Source organism: Pseudophryne corroboree, chromosome 4, assembly GCF_028390025.1.
Source record: "Pseudophryne corroboree isolate aPseCor3 chromosome 4, aPseCor3.hap2, whole genome shotgun sequence".
Taxonomy (NCBI): domain Eukaryota; kingdom Metazoa; phylum Chordata; class Amphibia; order Anura; family Myobatrachidae; genus Pseudophryne; species Pseudophryne corroboree.
In genome coordinates, this window is record NC_086447.1 from 206102205 (window position 1) to 206116437 (window position 14233).

Sequence of the window (14233 nt, forward strand, 5' to 3'; positions counted from 1 at the left end):
CAGACCCTCCCGGCCACCGCTCCACCTCACTCCCAGCACATTGCAAACTGCAGTCTTGGTGCAGCTTGGATGTAACAGACGGCTGACTGGCTGGCCGGGAACCCTCAACCTACTCCTCATTCCTACACACTACGACGACGAGACACGAGAGAGGCTGCTGCTGCTGCTGCATAGTAACAACCTGACTTCCTGTGGCTGCTGCTCCTGACCTGCACTCATAGCGGTGCAGTGACACCGTGTTATCACCAGATGGCGCTGCGCCCGTGTCACTGCCGCCCACAGCTCAGCAGATGGCGCTGCCTCTCGGATGATCCCGGTCCCCTATAGCTGGCCCTGTGTCCATGTCCCCGGCTTTTAGTAGTGATGGCGGCCTCCCTGGCTGCGATGACTCCCGGGGCCCCGACCGAGGATTCATCGGATAGTGAGCCGGAGCCCGAGCCACAGAAGCTGCGCAGGAAAGTGTCTACATCGGGGCAAATCAGGAGGAAGGTGAGAGACGACTCGGGCAGGCAGGGAGACCGCCACAGGCAAGAGACATGTAGGTTACAGAGAGGGGGACACAGGCAGCAGGGAGGCCGTGGGAAGGGGACAGCTCTTAGAAAGAGAGCTACATGGAATAGACTGGCCAAGCTATAGAGACAGGCAATCTGCGAGACATCCAATGTGTAACATCTGTGAGAGCTCCAAAAACACACCGTAATCTGCGAGACATCTATGGTGACATCTGTGACTCTGAGAGCCCAGAGAGACAGGGCAATTTGTGAGACATCCATGGTGACATTTGTGAGAGCTCAGAGAGACAGGGCAATCTACAAGACATCCTTAGGTAATATTTGTGACAGCTCAGAGAGAGAGAGAGTGCAATCTGCGAGACATCTATGGTGACATCTGTGAGAGCCTAAAGAGACAGGGTAATCTTTGAGACATCTATGGTGACATCTGTGAGAGCAAAGAGAGGCAGGGAAATTTGTTAGACATCCATGGTGACACCTGCGAGAGCTCAGAATAACCCTACTGCATGGGTGACATTTGTGAGAGCCCCAAGAGACAAGGCAATCTGCGAGACATCTATAGGTAATATCTGTGACACCTCAGAGAGACAGGGCAATCTGCGAGACATCTATGGTGACATCTGTGAGAGCCCAGAGAGACATGGCAATCTGCGAGACATCTATGGCATCTGTGAGAGTCCAGAGAGACATGGAAATCTGCGAGACATCTATGGTGACATCTGTGAGAGCCCAGAGAGACATGTGACAGAGTGAGACCTTAGATAGACAGGGCAATCTGTTAGACATCCATGGGTGACATCTGCGAGAGCTCAAAGAGGCAGGGTTACTGCAATGTGTCCATGGTTGACATATGTGAGAGAGCTTAGAGAGATGGTTGCAGAGAGATATCCATAGGTGACATCTGTGAGAGAGTTCAAAGAAAAAACTTGATATGTGACATCTGTGAGAGCTCAAATATACAGGACAATCTGCGAAACATCCATTGGTGACCTCAGTGAGAGAACAGGTTACAGCAGGACATCCTAGTAGCAGAGACCCCTATTTCTAGAGTGACCGTGACACCCCAGTATAACACATTTTGTATGGTGACATATAACATATGTAATGTGTTAGAGACATCCCAGGATCACAATTTAAGAGAAATATTGTGTAGATCTCACTGAGATGTAAAATGGTGTAAGAGACAGTGAGGTCTCGGAAGGGAAGAATGACAGCTCAAAAGGACTTTAGGGTCAGTGTTTTGAGGGGTAGGTAAGTACAATAGTACAGAAATAACAGGGCTGATATAAAATAACAGGTAATAGTTTGATATCCACCTTAGGCTAATGACCGACTACAGGGAAGTTGTAATAAAGAGACAGCTGGCAGGATAGACATTATGCGGATAGAAGAAAGCAATAGAGAGGTCCGAAAGAGACAGCTGAAGGTAACAGGTTAAGTCATGAGACAATTCTCAAGTTAACAGATCGTTCAGGATGTCAGGGAGATCTCAGGTTCATAGCCAAAAATGAATATGACACCTGGGGGTAACGCCAAACCAAGAGGGATGCTGTACATTAACCTCTTATGATGCTATGCCTTATCCCTGACCACGTGTCACTGCCTTGCTATGTGTTTGCTGGTCATTTCATGTTTACACTACTTTGTGTACTACTATATATTTTTTTAGGCAGATACTGCTTTTTTTATAGAACACAATGAAGTAATGTTTTGCATCAGGTGTCATGGGTGACATGACCAGGCAAGATTAGCTAAAAACAAAACTGCCTAGTTCTGGTAATAGTGATACATATTGTATACAGCAGGGCTGGCCAAACCAGTCCTCGAGAGCTACCAACAGTTCACATTTTCCAGACCACCTAGCTGGTGCACAGGTGTAGTCATTACTAATTAAGATGTGCTGCATTCATTCCTAACTGACAATTCTACAGATCTCCAGGACCCCTGGAAAACATGAACTGTTGGTAGATCTCGAGGACCGGTTTGGCCAGCCCTGGTATATAGTATGTAAGGTAGGATAGTTATTTATTCTAGGAATTGTGACATTTTGTTTATACTTTTAAAAATGTTTATTTTCATTTATTTTTAACATGTGTAACTGGGGAGCTTGTTTCTGGTCTACCTTATTGTCAGCATTGGTAGTTGTGGTGTAACCTGGTGCTCACAAGCAGCATGCCACATGTCAGCCATTACTCTGATTACACCAGTGCTAACAAGCAGGGAAGACCGGAGACAGGTCTTCCATACAGCACTATTGGCTTCCCTACAGTGGATGAAATTCCTGATGATGTCACCATTGTGACATCACATCACTTCCTGTGCTCAGCAGCGAAGTCTGGGTTCCTCTCAACATGACATTAGTTTGTAATTAGTTTATACATCAGCAACTGAAAGCTCTGAATTCTTGCCTCTGAAGCCAGGAGCTGTCATTCACGGTTATTGCTTGTTATGAGGTCATCCTGTTGAGGTGATGTGAAGAAATGGTACTTTGATACAAGGACTGCCAGAAGCAGTACTAGTTGGCTGGCTGGAATGAAAATCTGGTAATGTATGGGAGCAAACACTGGACACACACACAACTTAATTTTTTTAGATCCATTTTGTCTGAACGATCGTTTATATCCGTGTATCAGTGTTTGGAGGCGATTGGCTGATTGTCGTTTGCTCCCATACTTTACCAGATTTTCATTCCACCCTGCCAATTAGTTGGAAAGATAATCTTTAGGTGTATGGTCAGCTTTTGTGTGTGTTGGGGACAGAGGGGCTTATGTATGAAGCTCATACTTGCCTACCTGACCCTCTCCATGAGGGAGAAAATGCTCTGTTCCTGGACTTTCCTGGTAATGTATGATTGCCATCACCTGTGGGGAGCTAGGTAATTGATAAGAAAGGTGTTTCACCACAGGTGATGGCAATTATACATTACCAGGAAAGTCCAGCAACACAGCATTTTCTCCGTCATGGAGAGGGTCAGCTAGGTAAGTATGATGAAGCTGTGAAAAGAGTGGAGAAGTGGACCAGTGGAGATGTTGCCCATAGCAACCAATCAGCATATACCTACCATTTTAAACAGTGTACTTAATAAATGCCTAATCAAAGCTGATTGGTCAATGTGGGCAACCTCTCCACTCTTTTCTCTGCTTGATACATCAGCCCCAGAGTTTTAGAAGCCCTGATTTATGTAATAACATGCTGATAGTAATTATCTGATAATCTATAGTAGATACAGTCATAGACGTGCGCAGACGCCAACACGGGGGTGCCACTCTGGACTTCCCCCTCCGCTGGGTATCGGACTACCTCCTCCACCCCGTGCTCTGGGACATAAGACTGCTCACCTGAGCTGCCCAGGTGAGCAGTCTATGTCCTGGATGGGGAGGGGTGGTTGAGAGTAGACCATAATGCGACTGAGAGGGAAAGTCCGGGACTGCACCCCCATGTAGGGGTCTGCGCACGCCTATGGATACAGTTAATATAATTGATGAGTAGTGAGTTGGATACTTAGTATATGATATACAATTACTGTTCATGTGTTATTAGGGATTACATAATCCCAACTGTGGATTGTAACATTTCAGATATTCATTACACACGTGGCCTATAAAAAAATCCAAGTAAGCGCCTTTATATGGTCACTAAGACACTTTCATTATGCGTATGGAGTATGATTCTGGGTTGAGAGCATCTTGGTAAAATCTTGTTGCAGCATAACAGTGCGTCGGGAAATGGGGGGGGGGGGTTTAAAGTATGCAGAGGGATTTACCTGTGAAAGGGCGTGTCTTAACTTACATTTAACTTGCAGTGTAAAAATAAAGCTGCCCAGTATTTGTGGGCTACATGCAAAAGCAGCTAGTATTAACTCTGCATACAAAAAATAAATGTGTTTGCTCCCATTGTATTGCAACATGGTTTCTTCTAGATACAAAGGGGCAGATGTATTAACCTGGAGAAGGCATAAGGAAGTGATAAACCAGTGATAAATGCAAGGTGATAAATGCACCAGCCAGTCAGCTCTCAACTGTTACTTTACATATTGGAGCTGATTGGCTGGTGCGTATATCACCTTGCATTTATCACTGCTTTATCACTTCCTTATGCCTTCTCCGGGTTAATACATTTGCCCCAAAGTTCCTTGCTTTTTCTGCTTTGATCCCAACTTAGAATCAGCCTTTGATTAGGCTTACCATACTATCCCTTTAAACCAGGACACTCATGAATTACACAGGTTCCGCACCAGCTTAATTCAAGTCTGCATTTCATCTGGTTTTAATCAGCCATAGTACCTATGTGAATCATGATTATCCCAGTTTAAAGTTATGGCATGATAAATGTATTATTATTAGCAGTTTCTTATATAGCGCAGCATATTCTGTTGCGCTTTACAATTAGAACAACAGTTATAGAACAAAACTGGGTAAAGGGGGGTACACACGGAGAGATCCGTCGTTAAAATCTAAGCAATCTGACTAGATTTCTTAGAACAGGCCGGGCCAATCTGTGGCTCTCCAGATGTTGTAAAACTACACATCCCAGCATGTCCTGCCACAACTTTTGCATTCCCTAATAGCAAAACTGTGGCATGGCATGCTGGGATTTGTAGTTTCACAACAGCTGGAGAGCCACAGGTTGGCCAGGCCTGACTTAGAACATAGGTTCTCAAACTCGGTCCTCAGGACCCCACACAGTGCATGTTTTGCAGGTCTCCTCACAGAATAACAAGTGAAATAATTAGCTCCTGTGGACCTTTTAAAATTTGTCAGTGAGTAATGAATACACCTGTGCACCTGCTGGGTTACCTGCAAAACATGAACTGTGTGGGGGTCCTGAGGACCGAGTTTGAGAACCTGTGGCTTGGAAGTTAAGCACGGATGTCTCGTGTGCATGCCCCCCAGCGATAGCCGCTATCGCCCGTGTCAGATTGAGCACGGGCGCTCACTTCAGCGCTGTGTGAAGTGAGCGGCCCTCCGTCCGTGTCGTCTCCCCCCTCGCTCAGCACACATCGCGCTGAGTGGGGGGAGAGATGTGTGCTGAGCGGTCTGTGATAGATCGCTCGGCACACATCTCTAGGTGTATACCCCCCTTAAGCCTACCCATAAATCTACACAATTCATTGATCTATAGCAGAGTAAGCTTCAGCTACTGTGTAACTACAAGACCTAGTACTCCCAGCCAGCTTCTGCTCTATGTATACTAGGGAAAGAAGCTGTTTAATATTCATATAGGAAAAACAGTGCTTTGAAATCGCTATGTAATATCCAAGTAGTTCTCCTGCTGCTGTTGTATCACTTGTGTGACAGGGTGGTAGTCATGTGACCGCCGGTCCGCTGACCGACAGTCACATGACCTCCATGAGCCCGACGGCTCACTATCCCGATGGTCGGCATGCCGACCAACAGGGACTTTCTCTATCGTCCTAAGTGGATGCTGGGGTTCCTGAAAGGACCATGGGGAATAGCGGCTCCGCAGGAGACAGGGCACAAAAGTAAAGCTTTTACAGGTCAGGTGGTGTGTACTGGCTCCTCCCCCCATGACCCTCCTCCAGACTCCAGTTAGATTTTTGTGCCCGGCCGAGAAGGGTGCAATTCTAGGTGGCTCTCATAAAGAGCTGCTTAGAGAGTTTAGCTTAGGTTTTTTATTTTACAGTGATTCCTGCTGGCAACAGGATCACTGCAACGAGGGACAGAGGGGAGAAGAAGTGAACTCACCTGCGTGCAGGATGGATTGGCTTCTTGGCTACTGGACATGAAGCTCCAGAGGGACGATCACAGGTACAGCCTGGATGGTCACCGGAGCCACGCCGCCGGCCCCCTCACAGATGCTGAAGCAAGAAGAGGTCCAGAATCGGCGGCTGAAGACTCCTGCAGTCTTCTTAAGGTAGCGCACAGCACTGCAGCTGTGCGCCATTTTCCTCTCAGCACACTTCACACGGCAGTCACTGAGGGTGCAGGGCGCTGGGGGGGGGGGGCGCCCTGGGAGGCAAATGAAAACCTTTAAAAAGGCTAAAAATACCTCACATATAGCCCCAGAGGCTATATGGAGATATTTACCCCTGCCTAAATGTACTAAATAGCGGGAGACGAGCCCGCCGAAAAAGGGGCGGGGCCTATCTCCTCAGCACACGGCGCCATTTTCTGTCACAGCTCCGCTGGTCAGGAAGGCTCCCAGGTCTCTCCCCTGCACTGCACTACAGAAACAGGGTATAACAGAGAGGGGGGGCAAAATAAATGGCAATATATTAATATAAAAGCAGCTATAAGGGAGCACTTAATCATAAGGCTATCCCTGTCATATATAGCGTTTTTTGGTGTGTGCTGGCAGACTCTCCCTCTGTCTCCCCAAAGGGCTAGTGGGTCCTGTCTTCGTATAGAGCATTCCCTGTGTGTCTGCTGTGTGTCGGTACGTGTGTGTCGACATGTATGAGGACGTTATTGGTGTGGAGGCGGAGCAATTGCCAAATATGAGGATGTCACCTCCTAGGGGGTCGACACCAGAATGGATGCCTTTATTTGTGGAATTACGGGATAGCGTCAACTCGCTTAAGCAGTCGTTTGCCGACATGAGGCGGCCGGACACTCAATTAGTGCCTGTCCAGGCGCCTCAAACACCGTCAGGGGCTGTAAAACGCCCCTTGCCTCAGTCGGTCGACACAGACCCAGACACAGGCACTGATTCCGGTGGTGAAGGTGACGAATCAACCGTATTTTCCAGTAGGGCCACACGTTATATGATTTTGGCAATAAAGGAGATGTTACATTTAGCTGATACTACAGGTACCACTAAACAGGGTATTATGTGGGGTGTGAAAAAACTACCAGTAGTTTTTACCGAATCAGAAGAATTAAATGACGTGTGTGATGAAGCGTGGGGTGCCCCGATAAAAAACTGCTAATTTCAAAGAAGTTATTGGCTTTATACCCTTTCCCGCCAGAGGTTAGGGAGCGCTGGGAAACACCTCCTAGGGTGGACAAAGCGCTAACACGCTTATCAAAACAAGTGGCGTTACCCTCTCCTGAGACGGCCGCACTTAAAGATCCATCAGATAGGAGGATGGAAAATATCCAAAAAGGTATATACACACATGCAGGTGTTATACTACGACCAGCTATTGCGACTGCCTGGATGTGCAGTGCTGGGGTAGTTTGGTCAGAGTCCCTGATCGAAAATATTGATACCCTGGACAGGGACAATATTTTACTGTCGTTAGAACAAATAAAGGATGCATTTCTTTATATGCGTGATGCACAGAGAGATATCTGCACACTGGCATCACGGGTAAGTGCTATGTCCATTTCGGCCAGAAGAGCTTTATGGACACGACAGTGGACAGGCGATGCGTAGAGGAGTTATTTGGGGTCGGTCTATCGGATTTGGTGGCCACGGCTACGGCCGGGAAATCCACCTTTCTACCTCAAGTCACTCCCCAACAGAAAAAGGCACCGACCTTTCAACCGCAGCCCTTTCGTTCCTTTAAAAATAAGAGAGCAAAGGGCTATTCATATCTGCCACGAGGCAGAGGACGAGGGAAGAGACAGCAACAGGCAGCTCCTTCCCAGGAACAGAAGCCCTCCCCGGCTTCTACAAAAGCCTCAGCATGACGCTGGGGCTTCGCAAGCGGACTCGGGGGCGGTAGGCGGTCGTCTCAAGAATTACAGCGCGCAGTGGGCTCACTCGCAGGTAAATCCCTGGATCCTGCAGATAATATCTCAGGGGTACAGGTTGAAATTAGAGACAGAGCCACCTCGCCGTTTCCTGAAGTCTGCTTTACCAACGTCCCCCTCAGAAAGGGAGACGGTTTTGGAAGCCATTCACAAGCTGTATTCTCAGCAGGTGATAGTCAAGGTACCTCTTCTACAACAAGGGAAGGGGTATTATTCCACTCTTTTTGTGGTACCGAAGCCGGATGGCTCGGTAAGGCCTATTCTAAATCTGAAGTCCTTGAACCTGTACATAAAGAAGTTCAAGTTCAAGATGGAGTCACTCAGAGCAGTGATAGCGAACCTGGAAGAAGGGGACTTTATGGTATCCTTGGACATCAAGGATGCGTATCTCCACGTTCCAATTACCCCTCACACCAGGGGTACCTCAGGTTCGTTGTACAAAACTGTCACTATCAGTTTCAGACGCTGCCGTTTGGTTTGTCCACGGCACCTCGGGTCTTTACAAAGGTAATGGCCGAGATAATATTTCTTCTTCGAAGAAAAGGCGTATTAATTATCCCATACTTGGACGATCTCCTAATAAGGGCAAGGTCCAGAGAACAGCTAGAGATGGGTTTAGCACTATCTCAAGAGGTGCTAAAGCAGCACGGATGGATTCTGAATATTCCAAAATCCCAATTAATGCCGACAACTCGTCTGCTGTTCCTGGGGATGATTCTGGACACAGTTCAGAAAAAGGTTTTTCTTCCCGAAGAAAAAGCCAAGGAGTTATCTGACCTGGTCAGGAACCTCCTAAAACCAGGAAAGGTGTCTGTACATCAATGCACAAGAGTCCTGGGAAAAAATGGTAGCTTCTTACGAAGCAATCCCTTTCGGCAGATTCCATGCAAAGGGATCTGTTGGACAAATGGTCAGGGTCGCATCTTCAGATGCACCTGCGGATAACCCTGTCGCCGAGGACAAGGGTATCCCTTCTGTGGTGGTTGCAGGAGGCTCATCTATTGGAGGGCCGCAGATTCGGCATGCAGGATTGGATCCTGGTGACCACGGATGCCAGCCTGAGAGGCTGGGGAGCAGTCACACAGGGAAGAAATTTCCAGGGAGTGTGGTCGAGCCTGAAAAAGTCTCTTCACATAAGCATTCTGGAACTAAGAGCAATCTACAATGCTCTAAGCCAGGCGGAACCTCTGCTTCAAGGAAGACCGGTGTTGATCCAGTCGGACAACATCACGGCAGTCGCCCATGTAAACAGACAGGGCGGCACAAGAAGCAGGAGGGCAATGGCAGAAGCTGCCAGGATCCTTCGCTGGGCGGAGAATCACGTGATAGCACTGTCAGCAGTATTCATCCCGGGCGTGGACAACTGGGAAGCAGACTTCCTCAGCAGACACGACCTTCACCCGGGAGAGTGGGGACTTCATCCAGAAGTTTTCCACATGCTATTAAACCGTTGGGTAAAACCAATGGTGGACATGATGGCGTCTCGCCTCAACAAAACACTGGACAGGTATTGCGCCAGGTCAAGAGATCCGCAGGCAATAGCTGTGGACGCGCTGGTAACACCTTGGGTGTACCAGTCGGTATATGTGTTTCCTCCTCTGCCTCTCATACCAAAGGTATTGAGGATTATACGGCAAAGAGGAGTAAGACTAGTGGCTCCGGATTGGCCAAGAAGGACTTGGTACCCGGAACTTCAAGAGATGGTCACGGACGATCCGTGGCCTCTACTTCTGAGAAGGGACCTGCTTCAGCAGGGTCCTTGTCTTTTTCAAGACTTACCGCGGCTGCGTTTGACGGCATGGCGTTTGAATGCCAGATCCTAAAAGGAAAAGGCATTCCAGAAGAAGTCATTCCTACCTTGATAAAGGCAAGGAAGGAAGTCACCGCGAAGCATTATCGCCGTATTTGGCGAAAATATGTTGCGTGGTGCGAGCAGCGGAGTGCTCCGATGGAGGAATTTCAACTGGGTCGTTTTCCTACATTTCCTGCAATCAGGATTGTCTATGGGTCTCAAATTGGGATCTATTAAGGTTCAAATTTCGGCCCTATCAATATTCTTCCAAAAAGAATTGGCCTCAGTCCCTGAGGTCCAGATTTTTATCAAAGGAGTACTGCATATACAGCCTCCTGTGGTGCCTAAGGTGGCACCGTGGGATCTAAATGTAGTTTTAGATTTCCTCAAATCCAATTGGTTTGAACCACTAAAGAATGTGGATTTGAAATATCTCACATGGAAAGTGACTATGTTACTGGCCCTGGCTTCGGCCGGGAGAGTATCTGAACTGGCGGCTTTGTTTTATAAAAGCCCTTATTTAATTTTCCATTCGACATAGGGCAGAGCTGCGGACGCGTCCGCATTTTCTCCCTAAGGTGGTATCAGCGTTTCACCTGAACCAGCCTATTGTAGTGCCTGCGGCTACAGACGACTTGAAGGACTCCAAGTTGTTGGACGTTGTCAGAGCCTTAAAAATATACATTTAAAGGACGGCTGGAGTCAGAAAATCTGACTCGCTGTTTATACTGTATGCACCCAACAAGTTGGGTGCACCTGCTTCTAAGCAGTCGATTGCTCGTTGGATTTGTAACAAAATTCAACTTGTACATTCTGTGGCAGGCCTGCCACAGCCTAAATCTGTTAAGGCCCATTCCGCAAGGAAGGTGGGCTCATCTTGGGCGGCTGCCCGAGGGGTCTCGGCATTACAACTCTGCCGAACAGCTACGTGGTCAGGGGAGAACACGTTTGTAAATTTTTACAAATTTGATACCCTGGCAAAGGAGGACCTGGAGTTCTCTCATTCGGTGCTGCAGAGTCATCCGCACTCTCCCGCCCGTTTGGGAGCTTTGGTATAATCCCCATGGTCCTTTCAGGAACCCCAGCATCCACTTAGGACGATAGAGAAAATAAGAATTTACTTACCGATAATTCTATTTCTCGGAGTCCGTAGTGGATGCTGGGCGCCCATCCCAAGTGCGGATTATCTGCAATACTTGTACATAGTTATTGTTAACTAATTCGGGTTATTGTTTAGGAAGCCATCTTTCAGAGGCTCCTCTGTTATCATACTGTTACCTGGGTTTAGATCACAAGTTGTACGGTGTGATTGGTGTGGCTGGTATGAGTCTTACCCGGGATTCAAAATCCTCCCTTATTGTGTACGCTCGTCCGGGCACAGTACCTAACTGGAGTCTGGAGGAGGGTCATGGGGGGAGGAGCCAGTACACACCACCTGACCTGTAAAAGCTTTACTTTTGTGCCCTGTCTCCTGCGGAGCCGCTATTCCCCATGGTCCTTTCAGGAACCCCAGCATCCACTACGGACTCCGAGAAATAGAATTATCGGTAAGTAAATTCTTATTATTTCCACTCGTGGGTGTCCACGACACCCATAGAGTGTAGTGTTCACTCTAGGATTTTTTTAGGGCAGGGTGCTGATCACGGGGAGGGCACATTTTTCATTCGTGAGGGCACATTTTTCATTCGTGAGGGCACATTTTTAAGTTAGAAGGGCCAAATCAGGTACATACTATAATGCTTGGTGCTCCCATTCCTATAGGTGAAAGCATGGACAGTGCGCGCCGGAGGCGTGCAGCAAAAATTTAGGGGAGTTGTTTCGTGGGGAAGGGGCGTGACCACATAATAGTACCAAATCACATTATACCACACAATAGTGCTGCTTATACACATTGCACCAGGTAGAACCTCCTATACACACTGCGCCAGGTAGAGCACGTTATACATATTGCGCCAGATAGAGCACGTTATACACATTGCACCAGGTAGAACCTCCTATACACACTGCGGCAGGTAGAGCACGTTATACATATTGCGCCAGGTAGAGCACGTTATACACATTGCACCAGGTAGAACCTCCTATACACACTGCGCCAGGTAGAGCACGTTATACATATTGCGCCAGATAGAGCACGTTATACACATTGCACTAGGTAGAACCTCCTATACACACTGCGCCAGGTAGAGCACGTTATACATATTGCGCCAGGTAGAGCACGTTATACACATTGCGCCAGGTAGAGCACGTTATACACATTGCGCCAGGTAGAGCACGTTATACACATTGCACCAGGTAGAGCACGTTATACACATTGCACCAGGTAGAACCTCCTATACACACTGCGCCAGGTAGAGCACGTTATACATATTGCGCCAGATAGAGCACGTTATACACATTGCACCAGGTAGAACCTCCTATACACACTGCGGCAGGTAGAGCACTGAGGCACACTGCACTAGGGAGAGAACACTGAGGCACACTGCACTAGGGAGAGAACACTGAGGCACACTGCACTAGGGAGAGAACGCTGAGGCACACTGCACTAGGGAGAGAACACTGAGGCACACTGCACTAGGGAGAGAACACTGAGGCACACTGCACCAGGGAGAGAACACTGAGGCACATTGCACCAGGGAGAGAACACTGAGGCACATTGCACCAGGGAGAGAACACTGAGGCACACTGTAACAGGGAGAGAACACTAGGAGGAAGGGGAGGACGGGCACAGGGCAGATGCAGAGCGGCACTCACAGTTGCGGAGGAAAGCGCTGTGCCGGGTCAGCGGGGTCGGTCTCTTGATGCTGACGGCGGAGCCCAGGTCAGCGCGCAGCGCCATGGTGAGGGGGAATCAAACCATGCCGGAGGACTGGCGGGAGACACCGCAGGCTCTGATTGGCTGCTCCTCCCCACTGCACGCTGGCCCTGTCTCCGCCTTCAGCTGAGAGCTATCAGCGCGGCGGGGGGGAGAAGTGCCAGCGCGGCGGGGGGGAGAAGTGCCAGCGCGGCGGGGGAAAGAAGTGACAGCGCGGCGGGGGAAAGAAGTGACAGCGCGGCGGGGGGAGAAGAGCAGTCCTTAGCAGGGCGGCAGGGCGGGCACAAACGGGCAGGGCGGCATTCTGTCACTCAAAAAAGGGGCAGGGCGCAGCGCCCTGCAAAAGAAGCTTAGAGTGAACACTAGAGTGGGAATAGATCCCGTGGCGACCGCAGGTCGCCACCGAGCCCGCAAGGGGCTTGCTGCACTCGCCCCTCCCCGCCGGGATCCCGGCGTCGGTAAGGTGACCGGCGGTCAGGAGACCGCCGGTCACCCGTACTACACCCGTGTGACAGATGCAGAAGAAATACCATAGACCTCTGTGATGTGATTGCTCGAGTGCTCTATTGCCCCCTACACACTCTGCGATCCGCCACCGAGCTACCCGGCGGCAGGGGGGAGGTGACGGGGTGAGTGAAGTTTCTTCACTCCCCCCGTCACCCGGCTCCATAGCACTGCATGCTAATATGGACAAGATTGTCCATATTTGCTTGCACGCATAAGCGACAAGGCACCAATGATGAACAAGCGCGGGGCTGCGCATCGTTCATCGTTGGTGCCTACACACTGAACGATATGAACGAGTTCTCATTCATTAATGAACGAGAACGTTCATGTCGTTCAGTTAGATCTTCAAGTGTGTAGAGCCCTTAACACTTACTATATCCCGTTTATTCATGTAAGTTGTTAGTGGATGCACTATGCCATACCTCCCAGCATGACCCTCTCCAGGAGGGACGCAATGCTCAGCTTCTGAACCTTCCTCTTAATTTATGATTACAGGCACCTGTTTTGAACAGGCTACTGGATAAGAAAGGTGATTCAGCGGGTATGGGTCGTTGGGTCGACCACTGAAGGTCGACATGGGCATTAAGTCGACAGGTCAAAAGGTCGACATGAGGTTTTTGACTGTTTTTGGTGTCGTCTTCTCCGTAAAGTGACGGGGAACCCATATTAGTGCACCGTGCCCCTCGCATGCTTCGGGCAAGGTGCCTCGCTCCACTACCGCTTCGCTCTTCACAGATTACCGTTCCAATCGTAGTCCACGTGGATCGTTAAGTATAAAAAAAATCCAAAAAATGACCTGTCGACCTAGTACATGTTGGCCTAACGTTCATATTGACCTAATGCATGTCGACCTAAGTTATGTCGACCTAACGACCGTAACCCGATCAGCACAGGTGATGGCAATTATAAATAAAGAGGGAAGCCCAGGAGCAGAGCATTCTGTCCCTCCTGG

At 48.8% G+C, this 14233-nt stretch overlaps 1 protein-coding gene across 5 annotated transcripts in view; it reads left to right on the forward strand.

The window, feature by feature from the left end:
• The window catches only part of DGKD (diacylglycerol kinase delta), a 222413-nt gene continuing 208180 nt past the window's right edge, over positions 1-14233 (forward strand). For 2 of the 5 annotated variants that reach the window (XM_063915850.1, XM_063915849.1), the window contains exons 1-2: positions 1-489; positions 1834-1938. In XM_063915850.1, coding sequence (XP_063771920.1) covers positions 364-489; positions 1834-1938 — 231 coding nt within the window. In that variant the 5' untranslated portion in view covers positions 1-363. Of the gene's footprint in view, positions 490-1833; positions 1939-2446; positions 2525-14233 lie in introns of those variants that run through there. The other 3 variants (XM_063915848.1, XM_063915851.1, XM_063915852.1) reach the window with 3 other exon arrangements.